At 41.6% G+C, this 21,707-nt stretch overlaps 2 protein-coding genes across 10 annotated transcripts in view; one reads left to right on the top strand and one right to left on the bottom strand.

Annotated features, from left to right (window-relative positions):
* Positions 1 to 13,332, bottom strand: part of FTO (FTO alpha-ketoglutarate dependent dioxygenase) — a 423,456-nt gene extending 410,124 nt beyond the window's left edge. Inside the window, exons 1-2 of one of the 6 annotated variants that reach the window (XM_061387218.1) lie at positions 13,156 to 13,237; positions 9,189 to 9,340 (exon numbers count right to left, since the gene is read on the bottom strand). In XM_061387218.1, coding sequence (XP_061243202.1) covers positions 9,189 to 9,287 — 99 coding nt within the window. In that variant the 5' untranslated portion in view covers positions 9,288 to 9,340; positions 13,156 to 13,237. Of the gene's footprint in view, positions 1 to 9,188; positions 9,341 to 13,155 lie in introns of those variants that run through there. The other 5 variants (XM_061387217.1, XM_061387219.1, XM_061387216.1 and 2 more) reach the window with 5 other exon arrangements.
* The window catches only part of RPGRIP1L (RPGRIP1 like), a 97,656-nt gene continuing 88,605 nt past the window's right edge, over positions 12,657 to 21,707 (top strand). For 2 of the 4 annotated variants that reach the window (XM_061387214.1, XM_061387211.1), the window contains exons 1-3: positions 13,477 to 13,579; positions 17,130 to 17,221; positions 18,780 to 18,924. In XM_061387214.1, coding sequence (XP_061243198.1) covers positions 17,137 to 17,221; positions 18,780 to 18,924 — 230 coding nt within the window. In that variant the 5' untranslated portion in view covers positions 13,477 to 13,579; positions 17,130 to 17,136. Of the gene's footprint in view, positions 12,951 to 13,475; positions 13,580 to 17,129; positions 17,222 to 18,779; positions 18,925 to 21,707 lie in introns of those variants that run through there. The other 2 variants (XM_061387212.1, XM_061387213.1) reach the window with 2 other exon arrangements.

Genomic DNA, 21,707 nt, shown 5'->3' with positions numbered 1-21,707 from the left:
AAACCAACATTAGGATCAAAAAGGTTAACAGGATGTGCCTCTGGGGGACGGATGCGTTCCTGATAAGGGTGAAGGTTGGGCCCTCTTTTCCCCGTGTACCATGAACACATATTACTGATGGAAACCAATGGAGTTAATTTTTAAACGGCTGGGTCTGTGCAGGGTTTGTTTGGTGGATGATGAAATGTTCTAAATTTAACCACGGTGATGATTATACAACTCTGAATACACCAAAACCCACTGAATTGCACACTTTAAGTGGGTGGATTATACGGTATGTTGAATTATCTCTCAATAAAAGAAAAAGTAAGGTTAAGAAACAGAACTGAATAAACCTGAAACTACCACAACACTGTATTAATATACTTCAATTAAAAAAATCTGAAAATAATAAAAAGTAACAAGAACTCACTGTGATTCGATGGTTTAACTAGCTAATTTTCAAGGAAGGTATTTAAAGTGGTGTGGACACTTATAAGCAAAAAAACCTAACCCTTCTTCTACCTAGAGAAGGCGATTTAAACTATCAAATGAGGATTAAAGACTGACCTAAGGGGCTTCCCAGGTGGCACTAGTGGTAAAGAACTTGCCTACCAATGCAGGAGACATAAGAGACACAGGTCAGATGCTGGGTCAGAATGATACCATGGAGGAGGGCATGGCAACCCGTACCAGTGTTCTTGCCTGGAGAATCCCATGGACAGAGGAGCCTGGCGGGCTACAGCCCATAGGGCTGCAGAGTCTGAAGTGACTCAGCACACACACAAAGACTGACCCATACCCTGGAAGACAGATCAAGAAAAAAATAATCTGGATTTGGGGGAAAAAACAGAGTAGAATCTGTCAGATGAAGTTTTAATTTCTTTAAGTCCCCTGGTCATTGGTCCACCACCAAAAATGTTCTGCATTTAGTTTCCCACACTACCATCAGATAAACTGGTAAAACAGTCGAGGATGGCCCATGATGAAGGTAGGGACCAAAAGAACCTTCTCAGAACTTCACTAAAGGACCAAACTGCAAAAAATAAAATAACCTGAGGTAGAACAAAAAAAGTGGGCTTCCCTTGTGACTCAGACGGTAAAGAATCTGCCTGCAATGCAGGAGACCCAGGTTCAATCCCTGGGTTAGGAAGAGCCCCTGGGGAAGAGAATGGCAACCCACTCCAGTATTCTTACCTGGAAAATCCCATGGACAGAGGAGGCCGGTGCGTTACAGTCCATGGGCTCGAAAAAAGTCAGACATGACTGAGAGACTAACACTTCATACATAAATAACAGACTTTTAAATTGAGTTATTATATATTAACAGCTCATCAGGTCTTGTAACCTAAGGCTTATTTTAGATGATATTAAGACAATTATCACCAAAAATGGAAGACTTTTTAATGATTTTTATTTGAAAAACAGCAGGCTTATCTATTCTGGATACATTCCTTCACTGATAAAAATACATTTTTTTTTCACCACTTGAATCACTTTATTATGAATTAAACAGATCCAGGGTTCATGTCATCACCATGACTTGTCGCCACTGACGACGCTGGTCTTGATTACCAGGCTGGGGGAGTGACTGCCAGGTTTCTCCACTGTAAAGTTAAAATGTACATTTCTTAAACAAAATTATTATGTGCCTATTTAGTATATAACTCTCTCAGTAATAAAGGTAAACTGTTTCTATGCTCAACACCTTAAAAAATGATGATCTCACCCAAGCCAGCATTAAGAACCTTGAAAGCTCACTTTGAGTTCAACACCCACATAAGAACAGTTATCGTATTTCTAAGCAACCTCTAATGGAGTCCTGGGCCTGGTATACGGATACACTCTTAAAGAAGCCTTAGGAAGGAACTCCACGACCGCTGCATGCGTGCTCAATCACGTCCGCTTCTTTGTGACCCCATGGACTGTTGCCCACCATGTTCCTCTCTCGTGTCCCTAGACCAGGTTAAACAGATCTTCCTGGGGAAGAGATTCCATGATCCCCTACCACAGTAGATGCTCCCTGCTACCACGTGCCATTCCCATCGTGAAACACACCACTCTACTGCTGGTACTTGCTTAATTACGTATTTTCCTTAGAAAAGAAGCCAGTCCTGCAGGACCAAACCTGCCAGACCTTGCTTGGCACTTAACCAGGCCCCTCAACTGAACCAAGGAACCCAGAAAATAGTTTATATTCTCAATTCTTCCAAGGGCGGCATATAACTAGCACCATTTGGGACGAATGGGAAGGATAGTGGAACCCCTAATTGAGAAAATCTGCCTGATTAAGACGTAGGAGGTAGATAGATGTCCCCGCTCCCCACCTCCGGCACACAGGGTAGACACTCAAAGACAAAAATTGCAGGACAGTCAAAAGAACAGGCTGGGCCCTGCCCAGAGAGAAGATAAGAGACCACATATTTCCCATTCCCGAAGTGAGGAGGCCTCTCTGACTACACATGCAAAGAAAGGCACCTTGGAGGTCAAAAGGGGAGTGATGCTAAGGGGTGCTAACTACCCATAGGCCTCTTCGGTAGAATCCATCTTGTCTAAGAGATGTGCAGGCACACACAGGAGGTAAATACCAAATACAGACTCAGAACCAGGCAAAGCAAGATGACTGGTCAAAGGAAACCGGGAAGAAAAGTCCCATAAAAGTGATTCAAACTACCATGAGAGTGTGACTCTCTCTCTCGGCCTGCCTATTTGTCTATCCATAGGTTGTGGACTCTTCTTCCTTCTAATAAACACTTCACTTGTTTCACTACTTACCATCTTTGTGAATTCTCTTCTGCAAAGCCAAAGAGCCAGGCCCATGAGTCAGGTGGCTAGGATTTGGTGCTGTCACCACTGCGACCCAACCCCAATCTCTGGTCAGGAATCAGAGCCCCACTTCAGGCTGCTGCAGGCCGAGGCCACCAGAGCTCAATTAGACACTCAGTATAAGTTCACAGAATGAATGTTCTCAACATAAGCTAAAACAGCTACTGGGATCAGACAGGTGGTAATGATGATGATGACAATGAGATGACAGTAATAACAGCAACACAATGTTCAGGTGCTTCACCTGTATCTTAGTTCATCCTCAGGACAATCATCAATAGTGCAGTGGTAAAGGATGCGCCTGACAACGCAGGAGACACAAGAGACGTGGGCTCGACCCCTGGGTCAGGAAGATCACCTGGACAGGGAAATGGCAACCCACCCCAGTATTCTTGACTGGAAAATTTCAATGGACAGAAGAGCCTGGTAGGCTACAGTCCCATGGGATCGCGAAGAGCTGGACACGACTGAGCCACTGAGCACTCACCACAGTTTTACAGATGAGGAGACAGAGGTACAGAGAAGTTAAGTTACTTAAAGCAAGTGATTGAACAGGATTCAATTCTGGGATTTCCCAGAAATCTCACACTCTAAAGTCTCACACTCTAAACCACTGTGAAAGAAAAGTGCAAGTGTGAGTCACTCAGTCGTGTCTGATTCTTTGAGAACGCATGAACTGTAGCCCACCAGGCTCCTCTGTCCATTGGATTCTCCAGACAAGAACACTGGAGTAGGTTGCCATTCCCTTCTCCAGGGGATCTTCCCGATCCAGGGATTGAACCCAGTCTTCCCACACTGCAGGTGGATTCTTTACTGTCTGAACCACCAGGGAAGCCTGTACTGTGACTAAATGGGCAAAGGTGGGGTGTGGCAGAAGAGAAAGTATATTCCCATCCAAAGGGGCAGCCACTATTCAGCTCTAGCTAGTGAAATGCAAGCCCAATGTGGCCAGACAGTCTAGTTTTTCAAGAAAGCCTGCCATCCAGACTTTCATGTGAAATCTCTTGGATGGAAAATAATTCAGAAACTTTCAAACACAGTTCATTCAGGTCAAAAAGAACAATTTTATAGGCAGGAATGTGATCTCCAATGGCCCCTATCTTTCCTCAAAAATATACAAGCCCCAAAATGCATATTCTCAAACTAAGCCAGCATACCAGGATTCCCTGGCACGCTGCAGTCCATGGGTCGCAGAGTCGGACACTACTGAGCTATTAAACAACTGAATCTAATCATAAGGAAATATCAGATACATAAGAACACAGAGACATTCTACAAAACAAATAGCCTGTACTCATCACAAAGGTCACAGCCTTACTCATTATAAACGTCAATATCTTAAAAGACAAAGAAAGGGTGAGGAAGCAATTTAAAGGAAATTAAAGGAGACCAGATTCAGTTCAGTTCAGTTCAGTCGCTCAGTCATGTCCAACTCTTTGCGATCCCTGTCCACACCAGGCCTCCCTGTCCATCACCAACTCCCAGAGTTCATTCAGACTCACGTCCATCGAGTCAGTGACGCCATCCAGCCATCTCATCCTCTGTCGTCCCCTTCTCCTCCTGCCCCCAATCCCTCCCAGCATCAGAGTCTTTTCCAATGAGTCAACTCTTCGCATGAGGTGGCCAAAGTACTGGAGTTTCAGCTTTAGCATTATTCCTTCCAAAGAAATCCCAGGGCTGATCTCCTTCACAATGGACTGGTTGGATCTCCTTGCAGTCCAAGGGACTCTCAAGAGTCTTCTCCAACACCACAGTTCTTCAGTGCTCAGCTTTCTTCACAGTCCAACTCTCACATCCATACATGATCACTGCAAAAACCATAACCTTGACTAGACGGACCTTTGTTAGCAAAGTAATGTCTCTGCTTTTCAATATGCTATCTAGGTTGGTCATAACTTTCCTTCCAAGGAGCAAGCGTCTTTTAATTTCATGGCTGCAGTCACCATCTGCAGTGATTGTGGAGCCCAAAAAAATAAAGTCTGACACTGTTTCCCCATCTATTTCCCATGAAGTGATGGGACCAGATGCCATGATCTTCGTTTTCTGAATGTTGAGCTTTAAGCCAACTTTTTCACTCTCCACTTCCACCTTCATCAAGAGGCTTTTTAGTTCCTCTTCACTTTCTGCCATAAGGGTGGTATCATCTGCATATCTGAGGTGATTGATATTTCTCCCAGCAATCTCGATTCCAGCTTGTGCTTCATCCAGCCCAGCATTTCTCATGATGTACTCTGCATATAAGTTAAATAAGCAGGGTGACAATATACAGCCTTGACGTACTCCTTTTCCTATTTGGAACCAGTCTGTTGTTCCATGTCCAGTTCTAACTGTTGCTTCCTGACCTGCATACAGGTTTCTCAAGAGGCAGGTCAGGTAGTCTGGTATTCCCATCTCTTTCAGAATTTTCCACAGTTTATTGTGATCCACACAGTCAAAGGCTTTGGCATAGTCAATAAAGCAGAAATCGATGTTTCTCTGGAACTCTCTTGCTTTTTCCATGATCCAGCAGATGTTGGCAATTTGATCTATGGTCCCTCTGCCTTTTCTAAAACCAGCTTGAACATCTGGAAGTTCATGGTTCACGTATTGCTGAAGCCTTGGAGAATTTTGAGCATTACTTTACTAGCGTGTGAGATGAGTGCAATTGTGCGATAGTTCCAGCATTCTTTGGCATTGCCTTTCTTTGGGATTGGAATGAAAACTGACCTTTTCCAGTCCTGTGGCCGCTGCTGAGTTTTCCAAATTTGCTGACATATTGAGTGCAGCACTTTCACAGCATCATCTTCCAGGATTTGAAATAGCTCAACAGGAATTCCATCACCTCCACTATCTTTGTTCATAGTGATGCTTTCTAAGGCCCACTTGACTTCACATTCCAGGACATCTGGCTCTAGGTGAGTGATCATACCATCGTGATTATCTTGGTCATGAAGATCTTTCTTGTACAGTTCTTCTATGTATTCTTGCCATCTCTTCTTAATGTCTACTGCTTCTGTTAGGTCCATACCATTTCTGTCCTTTATTGAGCCCATCTTTGCATGAAACATTCCCTTGGTATCTCTAATTTTCTTGAAGAGATCTCTAGTCTTTCCCATTCTGTTGTTTTTCCTCAGAGACATAACAATTAAAGGTAACATATAACCCTGGATTAAAACCTGGACCAGGTAAACAAAAATGCTATAAAAGATACTATTAGGACAATTAGCAAAATTTAAATATGGGCTTTGGGCTAAATAAGAGTATTTTATCAGTTAACTTTTCTGAAATTGACAATAAGCTATGTTTATATATAAGAAAGCATCTTAGGAAATACATGCTGAAGTATTCAGGGGTAAAGAGGATTGATGTCACCAATTTACTCTGTAATGGTTCATAAAAAAAAAAGTTCATGTATTTATATATAGGGAAAGAGAGAGAGAGAGCTGTAAAGCAAATGTTAACAAGATGTGAGCAAATCTGGATGATAAGGCTGTGAGGGCTCTTTGTTCCACTCCTGAAGCTCTTCTATAAATTTTAAATCATTTCAAAATAATAAATTATATCATCTGGGAAAAAAAAACAGCAACAACACAAAAATACGGGGGCAGCCTTATATCAGCAAAAGGTTCTTGGGGCAACCCTCAATCAAAGCCATGCTTACTGGGTCCCTGGCACTGTGGCCAAACCTAATCATGAAAGGGCAACCTATTCTAGTTTTCTTGCCTGAAAAACCCCATGAACAGAGAAGCGGGCTACAGTCCGTGACATCGCAAAGAGTGGGACACAACTGAGCAACTAAGCACGATTCTAACTCAGCTTTTCAAATACTAAGCTGAACTACCCTGCTGCATGCCTTATTTTAACAACTGATTTTAAAAATTCATGAATATACTTTGGCACCCTCTTCTGCTGTTAACACAAATTAAACAGATGCCATCATAAAAAGCTATTTACTCCAACCTTTTTATTCACCCTCCAGACATGTGAACTATACAAAAGTCTATGACATAAGCAATCACAAGAAGAAAATGTAATCTATTTCAGAGAGAAAAGGAAAACCAAAAGCAATTACCCATGATGGGGGTAAAAAGTTTAAGAAGCAAACAAGAAATCTTTGTGACCTTAAGATAGGCAAAGACTTCATAGATATGACACAAAAAGCAAGAATCATAAAAAGAAATATCGATAAATTGGATCTTTATCAAAATTAAACAATTTTGCTCTTCAAAAGACCATTACGTAAACTAAAGAAGAGAGACAGTACTCACAATACATATCTCTAACAAAGGGACTGATATCTAGAAAATACAAATAACTCGTAACACTTAATATTAAGAACACAAACCAACCAAAAAAAAAAACAAAGAGCAAAAGATCTGAACAGCCACTTCACCAAAGAAGATTAATACCTGGTCAACCTACACAAGCAGCAGTTTCACATCATTGGACATCAGAAAAAGGAAATGTAAGAGTGCTCTGAGATACCACTTCACACCGGGTTTCATAAAGACAGTGACGAGTGTTGACAAGGATGTTAAGAACTGTAACCTTCAAACAGGAATATTAAATGATGTATCCACATTGGAAAGCACCATGTCTTAGTCCATTTAGGCTGCTGTAACAAAATACCATAGACTGGGTGACTTATCTACAGCAGAAATTTATTGTTCATGGTCTGAAGGCTGGAAGTCCAAAATCTGGGAGTCAGCATGGTCTAGTTCTGGTAAAGGGCCTCTTCCAGTTTCAGACACCCAAGTTAATCATGTATCCTCACATGGCAGATGGGGCAAGGGAGCTCTCTCAGGCCTCTTGTAGAAGGGGACACTAATTCCATTCCTAACCACCTAATCATCTCCGAAAGGCCCTACCTCCTAATACCATCATCTTGGGGATTAGAATTTCAGTAAGAGAATCTGGGGGGAACACAAGCATTCAGACCATAACAAACAGTACAGCCAGTTTCTTAAAATGTTAAACACAGATTTACCGTATGACCTAGCAATTCCACTCCTAGATCTCTATCTAAGAGAAATGAAAACATAGGTATATATAAAAAGTAGAACACAGATGTTCATAGCAGCATTATTTGTAATAGCCAAATAATGGAAACAACCCAAATATCCACCAACAGGGGAAGGGATTAAACCAAGTGTAATACTTTCAGACACTGGAGTACTACATTATTCAGTAACAAAGAGGAACAAAGTACTCATACATGTTACAAGATGGAAAAAGCTTTTCAAAGAGATATTAATTCTCATTAGTCATCACTAAAATGCAAATTAAAACCACAATGAGATACCACCACACACCCACTAGACGGCCTAAAATTTAAACAAGAGACAATACTAAGTATTGGTGAAGACAGGGAGTAACCACAGCTCTCATATACTGATGGAAATATCAAATGGTGCAGCAGGTTTGAATAGCACACCCAAAAAGATATGTCCAAGTCTTAACCACTGGTGCCTTTAAATGTGATCTTATTTGGAAAAAGGGTCTTTGCATATGGAATTAAGTTAAGGACCTTGAGGATCATGAAATTAAGATCATCCTGGATTTAGGGGAGGCCCTCACTGCAATGACTGGTGTCCTTATAAGAGAAAAGACGCAGAGAAATGAGACAGAAAAACACAAAGAAGGCAGTCACGGGGAAGACTCGAGCAGAGACTGGAGTTACACAGCCCAAGCCAAGGAATGCCCAGAGTCGCCAGAAGCTAGAAGACTCAAGGAGGGATTCTCCCCTAGAGCAGAGCCATCAGGGGTACTATGGACCCCTTGATTTCAGACACATCTCTAGAACAATGAGAGAATACATTTTTGTTGTGTTAAGACAGCAAGGCTGGAATTTCCCTGAAGTTCTAGTGGTTAAAACTTTGCCTTCCAGTGTAGAAGGTGTGGGTTCGATCCCTAGCTGGGGAGCTAAAATCCCCTATGCCCTGTGGCAAAAAAAAAAAAAGAAAAAAACCAAGAAACATAAAATAGAAGCAGTATTGTAGCAAATACAATAAAGACTTTAAAAGTGGTCCATGAAAAAAAAAAAAGGAACCATTTTTTAAAAAAACGGACATTGTGGTAACTTGTGCCAACAGTCCTGAGAAACTAATACAAACGGGAGAATCACTTTGGAAAATTGTTGAGCTGTTTTTTATAAGATTAAACACAGAACTACCATAGGGCTCACCAAGTGGACTCCTGGTGTTCATCCAAAAGAAATGAAAACGCAGACTTACACATGAATGGCCGAGCCACTTCCTTCATAATGGTCTCAGAAACAATCCAAATGTTCAGCAACACACGAATGAATAAACAAATGCGCCAGAGCCACACTGTACAGTCAGCAATACAATGGAACAAGCTATTGATCCAGGCCTTCCCTGGTGGCTCGGGGGTAAAGAACCCACCTGCCAAGCAGGAGACACAGGTTCAATCCCTGGGTCAGGAAGATCCCCTAGAGAAGGAAATGGCAACTCACTCCAGCATTCTTGCCTGGAGAATCCCATGGACAGAGTCCCATGGACTGCAGGGTCACAAAGAGTTGGACACGACTTAGTGACTGTAGAGATACAGGCAACGACATGAATAAATCTTAAAAAGCATGCTGATTAAAAGCAGACAGACTCAATAATACACAGAGTATATGTCCATCTATATGAAATTCTAGAAAACACAGACTTCATCTACAGTGATAGACAGCTTACTAGTGGTTGCTTGGAAGCCAAGGTGGGGGAAGAGACTGACTGCAAATCAGCAAGAGGAAATCATTGGAAGGGATCGAAATGTTCTCCGTATCAACTGTGGTGGTGGTTTCACAGGTGTAAACATCTGTCAAAACTCACCAAATTGTGCACTATAAATGGGTGCTATTTATGGTACGGAAAGTACACCTCAATAAAGTGGATTAGAAAAAGAGAAAATAATTTATGATTAAATGAACATTTTCTATTTAAGATTTAAAACTTGCTTTCCTATACTTTGCTCTAACCAATAATATTTCTCAAATTAACTTTTAAATAAAGATCAAAGAAATTTTTTAAAGTAAACAGGCAGACAACTTGCTCTCTCATTTCAACATGTTTTACAAGCAGAAAATGGAAAAAAGCTTTGGAATGAGAAGACCTTGCTCTGGGCCCTAGTGTCACAGAGCAACCAGGTGATCTTGGGCAAGTTCTAACTCCTACAAGCCTTGGTTTCAACATCCATCAGATGTCAACAACACTAAGCTATCTTAGAGGCAACTGTTAAGAGTTTTAAATGAGTAAAAGCTCCTTTGAACAAGGATTCTATCTTAGCCAAAAGCAGAATCCCAGGGTCTGGCAAATGTGTTGTGCTGTGCTTAGTCGCTCACTCGTGTCCAACTCTTTGGGACGCTATGGACTATAGCCGCCAGGTTCCTTTGTCCATGAGGATTCTCCAGGCAAGAATACGGGAATGGGTTGCCGTGCCCTCCTCCAGGGGATCTTCCCAACCCAGGGATCAAACCCAGGTCTCCTGCATTGCAGGTGGATTCTTTAGTCACCAGGGAAGCCCAAGAATACTGGGAGAGGTAGACTATCCCTTCTCCAGGGAAACTTCCCAACCCAAGAATCCAACCAGGGTCTCCTGCATTCCAAAGGGATTCCTTACCAGCTGAGCTACCCGGGAAGCCTGTCAGGCAAATAATAGGTGCTAAATAAGTCTTTACAAAAGAAATGAGTAACTTTCAGTGTAAACCCAAAAGGTAAGAAAGACATCATGCCCAATACCATTGTGTGACATTTGTTTCTTTGAACTATTGTAGATGAACGCAGAAGGATCTTTCTCCTTTGCTCTTATCTTTACAGGTTTCCCTGGTGGCTCAGTGGTAAAGAATCTGCCAGCCAACGCAGGAGACGCTGGTTCCATCCCTGGGTCGGCAAGATCCCCTGGAGAAGGAAATGACAGCCCATTCCAGTATTCTTACCTGGGAAATTCCACGGACAGAGGAGCCTGGCAGGCTACAGTCCATGGGGTCACAAGGAGTCAAACACAACTTAGCGAATGAACAACAACTCATCTTTATATACTGCCTTATCACATACAGGTTCAAGCATGAAAACTTCAGGACTCTAAAGAAACTTTGCTATAACTCAGGTCACAGTGGTGGTGGTGGTTTAGTCACTCAGTCCTGTCTGACTCTTTGTGACCCCATGGACTGCAACCCACCAGGCTCCTATGTCCATGGGACTTCCCAGGCAAGAACACTGGAGTGGGTTGCCATTTCCTTCTCCAAGGGATCGTCCCAACCCAGGAATCAAACCCACATCTCCTGCACTGCAGGCAGATTCTTTACCACTGAGCCACCAGCAAAGCCCTAACTCAGGTTATAGAGTGTGTATATATATATATATATATATATGGAAGTCCCTCAGTCGTGTCTGACTCTTTGCGACCCCATGGACTGTAGCCTATCACGCTCCTCTGTCCGTGGGATTTTCCAGGCAAGAGTACTGGAGTGGGTTGCCATTTCCTTCTCCAGAGGATCTTCCCAACCCAGGGACTGAACCTGGGTCTCCCGCATTGTAGGCAGACACTTTACCATCTGAGCCACCAGGGAAGTTCTAACTCAGATTATAATACAGTATATTTTATATCTTCAATCCATAGAGGTACTGCCCTAAGACAAAGTAAAGTGAGTTCACTTGAGGACTCCAAATTCTGACAGCATAAACAGCATCTGGTTCATTTACCAATGGCTCTGACTTCCAATAATTGCCTAATACAGAGTGACCAACAAACAGCATGTATAAAGGCCCTGAATATTCATGGGAAGGACTGATACTGAACCTTAACCTCCAATACTTTGGCCACCTGATGCAAACAGCCAACTCATTGGAAAAGACCTGATGGTGGGAAAGGCTGAAGGCAGGAGGAGAAGGGACGGAAGACAGAGGACAAGATGGCTGGATAGCATCATTGATTCAATGGACATGAATTTGAGCAAACTCCAGGAGATGGTGAAGGACAGCGAAGTCTGGAGTGCTACAGTCCACAGGATCACAGAGTCAGGCATGACTTAGTGACTGAACAACAACAACCAAAAGAAAAAAACCTGTAACCATATAAAGCAGGGGAAATAGGGACTTCTGAGAAGGCCAATGTGGTTGATGGGCAGGGAGCAGAGAGGGGTCACATCCATTGAGGCTGTGGATGATGCAAGTAGAGTTTACACTGTGGAAAACACTGTAGGTCTTGTGAAGTTTCCTTTTTATCCTAAGAGCATCAGAAAGCCATGAAAGTTTTTTTTTTTTTTTTTTGGCCACACCACCCAGCTTGCAGGATCTTAGTTTCCCCACTGGGGATCAAACTCAAGTCATTTCAGGAGCCCCACTGGACCACCAAGGAATCCCATGAAAGATCTTTAAACAGTTGGTTGACAGAGGAGGTAAGAAGGAAAGGGCCATGATTGCATTTGCATTTTGAAAAGCTCACACACTACAGTGTGAAGAAGTGTCTTTTGTGGAAGGGGGGACAAAGGGGGACCAAGGAGTGATTGGATGCAGAAGTGAATATAGACCAATAAGGAGATCACTGGAACAGTCCATTGAGGAGGTAATGGTAGCCCGGTCCCAGGTGGTGAAGATGGAAAAAAGTGAAGAGATTACCAATATTTTTAGACAAATTGATAGGACTTGATTTGGGGAATGAGAGAAACACTCAATTCTTCTGAGCCTCAAGTCTTCATTTGTAAAACAGGACTCTTGATATTCCATCTGTATAATAGCTATCTTGCGATCTGCTGTGATAAGAATACGAAATAATATAAATATTATGGAACCGCAGAGTCTGATGCGTAATAAATACTAAAAAAAGAAAATTCCGTAACAATTATTATTGTCATCCCTTGGAACAACTGCTACAGCGTGAACCCCCCAAAGTAGAAAACGGTATTGTAGTTAAAACTCTACATCCGCTGTGCGGAAGACACAGAACACAGACAACTGTTTCAAATACATACATCTGATCGCACAGATTTTCTCACCTAACCCGATCTCAATCCACAGAAATCATTACCGAAGAGGAAAGCACAACTGATATGATCACAAGTGTCTAAGAGTCCGGTAAACTGAGGCACAAGGGTAACTACAAACTTAACCAAGGAATGAAGTGCAGAAGCAGGACAAGGAAATGGGTGTCTTAATTCTCATGTGAGTCGGTCCACTAGGACTAGGCCTGCATCCCGAGCAGCACGTATTCAAAGCCCCCAAAGTCTCTGGCTCCCTTGCTGACAAGGCCTTGTAACCCCTTCGCTTAAGACCGTGGGTCCGCTTGCCATCCAACCAAGCCCTTCCGGTTCCCAGACCCCAGCTACAAGTGCACGAAAGATCCCAGACTCGGGTGAGCCCGAAATACCTTAGCTTCGCGCTCTCGTTCCTCGGCCGTCGGGGTCCGCTTCATGCTGCCGTTATAGCCGCCTTCGCCACTACTAACCGCGTAGATTCCTAGCCCTGGACCCCGCCTCCTCCATGTAGTTCTCTTGGCGTCCAGCTCCCGCCTGGCGCCATTCTCCCTCGGAAAGGAGAGAACTACCACTCCCAGGGTGCACCGCGGTAAGGCCGGAATGTGCCTCGGGGTTGGAAGCTAGAGAATTTCCCAGGTCCGACAGCTGGGCAAGCGTAGTCTGCTGCTCAGCAAGCGGGCTGGCGAGGGCCCGAAAAGAACTACAATTCCCAGAAGGCAACGGTGCCTGCCATGTTTTTCCCGTGCTCCTCTCGGCCGGCTGCCTCACAAGCCGTCGGCGCTATAGCAACGGTAGCTAGCGGCTGGGAGAGTGGCGGTGAGTACACCCGGGGAGTAGAGGGGTGCAGGTAGCCGACCCTCTACCTCTAGCACGGGCCGGGGTCGTGGGGTCTGCTCTACCTCCTGGAGAAGGCCTTGGCGTTCTGCTCACGTGAAGAGCAGCCCAGCACGAGACACCTCACCTACTCAGGCCTGAATCACAGCCCGCCCATTATCCCGACTCCCAGCATCTGTTTGAAATTTTCTATCCCAGCCCTGAACCTTAGTTGTTGAGGGGTGAGGCTAAGTACAGTGCTTATCCAGGTCCTTCTTCAGGCAAAAGATTACCTGCAAGTAGTTCGCTCATTGCCTCAGTAGATACGAATTTGAGCAAACTCGGGGAAATAGTGGAGGACAGAGTAGCATGGAGAGCTGCAGTCCATGGGATCGCGAAGAGTCCGACACGACTTAGCGACTGAACAACAAGTTGATTGAGAAACTCCTAAGCCTCCCAAGTGACTTATTTGCTTAATTATTTACAATTATTTGTTTATCGTGAGTACCCTATAGACTATGAACTCCGTGACCGTAGAGACTTTGTTTACTCTTTAGCCTCAGTACCAAGTATTCATTTATTCATTCCATAAACATGAATACTGGCGTCCACCCTGTGCCCTGAGGCACTATTCTCTACCAGCTAGGAACAGGACCGATGCGGGTCTCAAGATGCTTCTACTTTATTAGTATAGAAGAAGTAGTAATGAAGATAGTGCAAGTACGTGCAAGTGCTAGTCGCTCTGTCGTGTCCGACTCGTTGCGACCCCATGGACTGTAGCCCGCCTGGCTCCTCCATCCATGGAATTTTCCAGGCAAGAAAACCGGAGTGGGTTGCTCTTTCTCCAGGGGATCTTCCTGACCCAGGGATCAAACCCTGGTCTCCCGCATTGCAAGCAGACTCTTTACGGTCTGAGCCACCAGGGAAGACCAATGAAGATAGTAAATAGCAGTAAATATGATCATCTCGGGCTTCCCAGGTGGCGCTAGTGGTAAAGAACCCACCTGCCAATGCAAGTAGGTATAAGAGATGCAGGTTCGATCCCTGGGCCCAGAAGATCCCCTGGAGGAGGGCACAGCAACCCACTCCAGTATTCTTGCCTGGAGAATCCCATGGACAGAGGAGCCTGGCAGGCTGCAGTCCATAGGGTTGCACAGAGTTGGACATGACTGAAGCGACTTGCTTTGCACACGTGATAATCTCAAATGGGGATGATGGCTGTAAAAGAAATAAACAGTGCTGAAGTTGGGAGGAAGAGAATGGTAGCATTGGATGCTGAGGGAAGGCTTCTGGGAAAAAAATGATTGAGCTGAGCCCCAAAGAATGAGGAGCCAGCTAGTGCAAAGACCTTGAGCAAGGCAAGGGTACCATGGATTTGAAGAATCTAGAGAACAGTGCGGAGAAGGCAATGGCACCCCACTCCAGTACTCTTGCCTAGGAAATGCCATGGACGGAGGAGCCTGGTAGGCTGCAGTCCATGGGGTCGCAAAGAGTCGGATACGACTGAGCAACTTCACTTTCCCTTTTCACTTTCATGCATTGGAGAAGGAAATGGCAACCCACTCCAGTGTTCTTGCCTGGAGAATCCCAGGGCTGGGGGAGCCTGGCGGGCTGCCGTCTCTGGGGTCGCACAGGGTCGGACACGACTGAAGCGACTTAGCAGCAGCAGCAGCAGAGAACAGTGAGTGGCACATAGTGAACCAGGAATGATTGTATGAAACTGTTGGGGAGGCATTGCAACATCATGCATTATTTCTCAACCTTGGCGTTATTAACATTGGGGGCCAGATAATTCTTTTTTGTGGTTCCTGTACACTATAGTAGGATCCAGTGCCTGATGATCTGAGGTGGATCTGATGCAATAATAACAGAAATATAAAGAGTAAATGTAACACATTTGAATCATCCTGAAGCTGTCCTTCCCACCCTGGTCCATGGAAAAATTGTTTTCCATGAAACTGATCCCTGGTGCCAAAAAAGACTGGAGACCTCTGGGATATTTAGCATCATCTCTGACCTCTAGATGCCAGTAACACCACCTGCCTGCTTCCCAGTTTTGACCATCAAAAATAGTGCCAAACAGATACTTCATAGATGTGTGACCTTGGGCAGCTTCCCTAAGCTGTTGTCTTGGTTTCTTCATTTGTAAAGTAGGACACACTTTAGTAACAACCTCAAGAGTGCCTGGCACATCTTACTAAGCATTCAATTAATGTTAACACCATCACCTTCATTATTATTATTATAAAAGCCACCATAATTCTACTGTGGAAAAGTTATCATTTTCACAGTTGTCCTGTGTTTAAACTTCTTGATAATTTGGTTCCTAAATTGTCCTCTCCTGTAGGAGTGTTTCCAAAAGAAGTAGATGATATCCCAGGCATATGTCTGTTGTTTACGTCACAGTAAAAACTCAGTGGTCTGCAACGTTGATGAGTTATAATAAAAGTTATTAACCTGTCTCTAAAAGATAATGCATATACACATAATGCGTACAAGATTTTGGAAACCACCTCTGGCTCCAGACCCTGAAGCCCCAAGGACTCCATTCATTCACTTGCCAACTATTTAATGAACGCCAGCTATGTGCCTAGCTCTGTCCCAGCGTTTGAGAATACAGAGGTGAATGAGGCATTGGTTTATTCTCTCAGACTGTATTCTAGGACCAGTGTGCTAGAGATTGGGAACCTCTGCCTTAGGCCATCTTCACTGGTTCTTTGCATTACTAAAGGTTGCATGAACCACCCACATCCACATATGAAACTAAGTTACTATGGTGCATCTCTGTAAAGAACAGAAACTGTAAAAATGCCAGAATTAGCTGGACAGCATGTACATGGAGGTAGGAAGCCCTGGGACCTAGACTTCATGGCAACAAAAGACACAACAAAAACAAATCCAGCTGGTGAATTTATGAAACCTCTTTCGCAGAAAACTACCAACTCCCTTGTGCATCAAGCTGAAGATTAGTATTCAAGTGACATTAACATCCCCGGCAAATGTGTTAAATGCCTTTAATTTACTATCTCATGTACCTTTAAAATAACTCTGTGAGAACAGGTGTTGTTTTCTCCACTTTTAACAACAGGTGGTGTTTTCTGCACATGATTAGTGACTTGACCAGCCAGTAAGTAATAGAACAACCATTTGAATCAAGTTCCTGACTGAAGTATTTTGATACCTGCTTTCTTTTGGGGAGCAGAGAAAGGGATGGAGGATGGACAGGAGGTCTTTCTTAAATTTGGGGAAGGTTTTGTTTTCTGGGTTTTTTTTGCAAACAGAGGAAGAAGAAGAAGAGAGAAGGAAGAATGATAATCTTACCTCATTTCCTCAGCAAACTATAGGAAATATACTGTTGAAAGGAACACTGGCTCCATGATTGAATGTAGTATTACTTTTAAAATAGAAGCTTTCATCTTCTTCAAGCAGCACATGTGGGCAATAAGATGTCCATTAAAGTTCTAGTGCCTTATTCATTTTATTTGGTTCATTCCATTGCATAGTTAATGTTACAACTTGGAAAGATTTTATTTGAATTTTCTCTTCTCCACAGATAGGCAATGTCTGGTCCCACTGATGAGACTGCAGGAGACCTGCCTGTGAAAGATATAGGTCTAAATCTCTTTGGCATGGGAGGGTTGCAAGGTATGGCCAGCTGTTACATATTACAGTTATGAACTTTGATCAGTAACTTCTTTACTTTTAAAGTATTTCTGATATTCATACAAACAAAGCCATTGAAAGGAACTATATAGCTCTTGATTGGACTAAACAAGAAGATGGAGAATTTAGAACAACATATGGTATTTTACTGCAAGCATCAATTATCAACAGCTCATAGAAAATGTAAAATCCCCCTCTGTTCTGATAAAGAATTGTTATAAATCATCTTCTTAAAATTCCACACATCAGTGGAACTACACAGAGAGTACCAAGCCTCCAAACTGAATTGCCTGGTTTAAATCACATTCACCATTAAAATGTTTCTTTATGCTGAAGTTTTATATGGGAGGAAATGCCATATTTAAAAAATTTTGCCTTTCAAGTAGAGTATCTCAAAATGGTTTGTTTATCGAAGCAATATTGACTTTGTTTTATCAAATTAATACACATTAAAGGTTTTCTTTGTCCTTTTATCACTTTAGTGGTTGCTATGGAGCTAAAAAGCACTTTCAAATTGAAAAAGAAAAGTACTGCTTTAAGGAACAATTTAGAGTGTAGGTCTGTGTTCCTGTTTGTGTGTACAGAATGTCAGCCATGCTGTCATGCCACAGCATTTGTCACCGAGAAGCCGATGATGTCAAATATATTCCACTACGTCTTCTCTACAAGCTTGTTAATCAAAGTGTTACCGGTAGCCACCTTCAAGTACTAAAGAAAGGTGGTCAAAACATTATTCATTGAAAAAAATAAATTTGACTGTACAGCTTTTATTGTTAAGAGTAAATAGACTGTATCAGCATTGCTTTAGATCTTTAATGGAATGTCGGGGATTCAAATACAAAGAAATTTTAAATGTGCAAGGCTATTTTTTAGTATTTGATACCCTAAGTTCAATCCTTGCCCTCAGTAACCTCCTTATAGGGCTTTAATCTTTGTCCATTTGTTCTTTGTTTCTTGTGGAGGACTGTTGAAAATTGACCAGCTTCACAGGAAAATATCAAATTTAAGCATATGTAAAAGAAATATCATACACACCTGCTAAAAGGTGTAAAAGTTCTTTAAAAAAGTGTGATAGCTTATAAATGATTTGCAAAGGTTTTTGTTTGTTTGGTCTTGCAGATTTTATAGTTTATTTTCTATAACCCAACACCCATAGCTCAGAAAAATATCATAATCATATTGTTTTTGTTATAACTCTTACCTTTGCAAAAAAAAAAATACTTCCAGATACCCTTTTAGTTTAGTTTTTTTCAACATTCAGCATACAAATTGAAAAGTCTTTATTGAATCAGAGTTCCATCTTATGTTCTTAAAGACAGTTATTGGAATACATTTTTGAATGGAAACTATTGTTACTCATATCCTTAATATTGCATATAAAGTATTAATAGCAAAGATTTTTGTTCTTAGGTCCAATCAGTGACATGAACAATGCTATAACATTTTCTAAAGCATCAGAGATTATGTTACTATCAACAGTTATTGTTTTTAGAGGCTCTTTTAAGTAATCCTACTATTAATTACCTTGGCATTTTTGCAGAAACTTCAACAACACGGACAATGAAGTCTCGCCAGGCAGTGTCACGTATCAGTCGTGAGGAACTGGAAGACAGATTTTTGCGTTTGCATGATGAGAACATTTTACTTAAACAGCATGCCCGCAAGCAAGAGGATAAAATTAAAAGGTTATGATAAAAAGCTTTTAGCTTTTTTTTTTTTTCCTGACTCTGTAAAGTTTGGAGGATATGCTTTTCTATAAACTTAATTGAAAACCCCACCTTGAATCTTTTTTTGGAGCAAGGCAGGTTGTAAATAAATACAATTTTAAAAATGGAAAATCTTACAAACTAGTATAATAAAACAAAAAGATTAGGAGTTTTTATTATGTCTGAAATTGCCATTTGAAAGAAAGAGCTAATAGCTATGAGTGCCGTGAGTGTATCATATCTCTAAGTAACTTTTGTTTTAATATTTATAGTTTAATAAGCAAATGGCCAAAATATCTGTTCTCTAGAGGTCCTGATTTGAAATGAAAGTTTAAAAAAGTAATTAGCTATTCTAACTTGTTAGAATGCATGTTCTAACTTTAAGATTTGGGGTTTACTAAGTAAAAACATCACTATCTGGAACATATTTTACTTCGCTTGGATTAATCTAGAATCTATATTTATTTCAAAGAGTCTACTGTTTCTGAAGAAACTCACTTTTGTGTGCACAATTTCTGCAGGAATTATTTCTTAAGAATAGATATCTTTCATTCTTTCTTGTTCAGGAACACTCGACTGTTTTCTGAATGTGTGACTTAAAGTTCATTCTCATGTGTGAGCATGGACAGATCTGTATTCATGTTCTAGATACAATGCAAAGGTGAGACAGTGATCGAAGAAGGAAGATAGAGATTATTTTTTTCTGCTTGGAACTTAGCCTCTAAAGGAATGACTTCTAGTCAGTTTCTACTCTGTGGACTTTGTTTTAATGACCCACTGACCTGCTTTGTGCAGAGCTTTTACTTTGAGTTGGTTTTTGAGTCATGATGATGTCTTTTTGCAAGACATGTGACTCACTTGCCTGACTGTTTTCCTGATCAGTAACAGCCATCACCCTGTCTAAATGAGGCATTTAGTCTGTGACTGCTTAACAGTTTTTTTCTTTGTAAACCTAATTGGTCAGTAAAAGAATTAAATTCACAACCTTGACCTCATTAGTAATTTGTCCTAGCTAGAAAGTAGAAAACAACTTAATAATGAGCTACATAGTTTAATGGAAAATGCACTGTGCTAGGAGTCAAGTTGTATGCATCTGTTCTTTTATCTCTCTGCCACTCTCCTGTGGCATGTTCAAGCCATTTAACCCCCAGGGATTTTATTTTACTCAGCCCTGAGAATAGTGATCCATTGACCACTACAACCCAAAGCTCTAATTTCCTTCTCGATTTCACACCACTGACACTACGTAGATACATGGATAGAACTTTATCCGTAAGATATAATTAGATTCACTTACTTTAGAATAAATGTAGATTTGATAAACTACCTTTCTAAAGAAGTACTCAGACTTTACCTGGTCACTTATTTCATTAATAGAAAATAATCAAATGAATATTGTTGCTATCACCGGACAAAGAGAGGCAATCATCTTTCTTGGCAAAGCTTCCTTCAATATCTTTGGAGGAATTGTAAGCCTCTCTATGGGTGTACTCCTCTTCCCTTAAAAACGAGTTGTTTACTTTTCTCTAGATATTGACTGCTTTTCCACATTAAAGCTATGTCTTTCTTTTGAACGTAATCTCTATCTCTGTGTGAAAGTCTCTGTGTAACAGAAGATTCGGGTATTTAGATTGGCATCTCATTTTAGTGGCCACCATCTCTCTGTGGCAGCTGCATTTGGTGGGGCTGAGGGTCCGAGAGGGCTGGGTAGCATGCATGGCTCTGTTGGGTTGCAATACCTGCCCAAACTTCCCAATGATATATCCTTCTCAGGATTAGGTGGAAAAGGAACTAATCCATTGATTATTTTACTAGGGTGTTTGTGGTACTCTTGGATCTTGGTTTTTATTATCCTATATCCCTTATAAAGCATGTTTAATGGATGTGCCTCAAGGGAAAGAGAAAACAATCTTAACTGATTATGTTATGCATAGCTCTCCCCGCCATGCCACATGCTGTAGGCCGAGTAGCCAGAAGTGTAGATAGACATGTATTACTACCGCTTTTACAGAGCACTCCGCTCAGGGCAACAAAAGGTTGTACTATGACATCCCAAAACTATTAAGGGTTTTTTTTTATTTCACTTTTGTTCTCTTAAGTAAAAGCTTCTGTCCATAACCAGGCTAAAATAAAGCAAAACTCCGTTTAAAGAAAAATGAAGTGTGTTTTTATTTTCAATCTCCTGTCTGGGTCTTTATAAAAATAGATTCACTATAAACTAGAATCAGCTATTGAAGATGTGCGACCAATTTTGTAAAGTCTTGAACTTGTGTCTCTCATCAAAGCCACCTTTTCTTTCTTGTACTGCCAAGATTTTTCCATTCACTGTCAAGCATGTTTTCCGTACGTGTATATTACATCACCCCCATGTGCCCTTTCTGTCTTTTGTTCTGTCTAACCAGTTTTTATCAAAACTTAAAAGAATCCAAGGTATAAACTCCTGAGATGTCAAAAGCACAGTGTATGTCTAAATTTAAAAGCAACATTGAAATAAAACTTTTTTTGTGTCTATTTTCTACCATTAAACAGGCATGTTGCTGGAGCACTGAGCAACATTTAATGGTGCATTTGGGTTTCTTTTTAATTTTTCATTGGGCTTTTAATATGTATCTATGCATTCTAACAGTTTTATATTTGTAATATATCTTAATCCCAGAGAAACTGAAAACAATATATCACCTAAATGCTGCGTAGTCTTAATAAACTTTTGAAAAGTTTTAACTTACTGTGGCTTGCAGATATAACCCACCACATCCACAATC

This window comes from Bos javanicus, chromosome 18 (assembly GCF_032452875.1).
Source record: "Bos javanicus breed banteng chromosome 18, ARS-OSU_banteng_1.0, whole genome shotgun sequence".
Classification (NCBI taxonomy): domain Eukaryota; kingdom Metazoa; phylum Chordata; class Mammalia; order Artiodactyla; family Bovidae; genus Bos; species Bos javanicus.
Note: the sequence above shows the minus strand (reverse complement) of the source record. Positions and strands in the feature narration are given on the sequence as shown.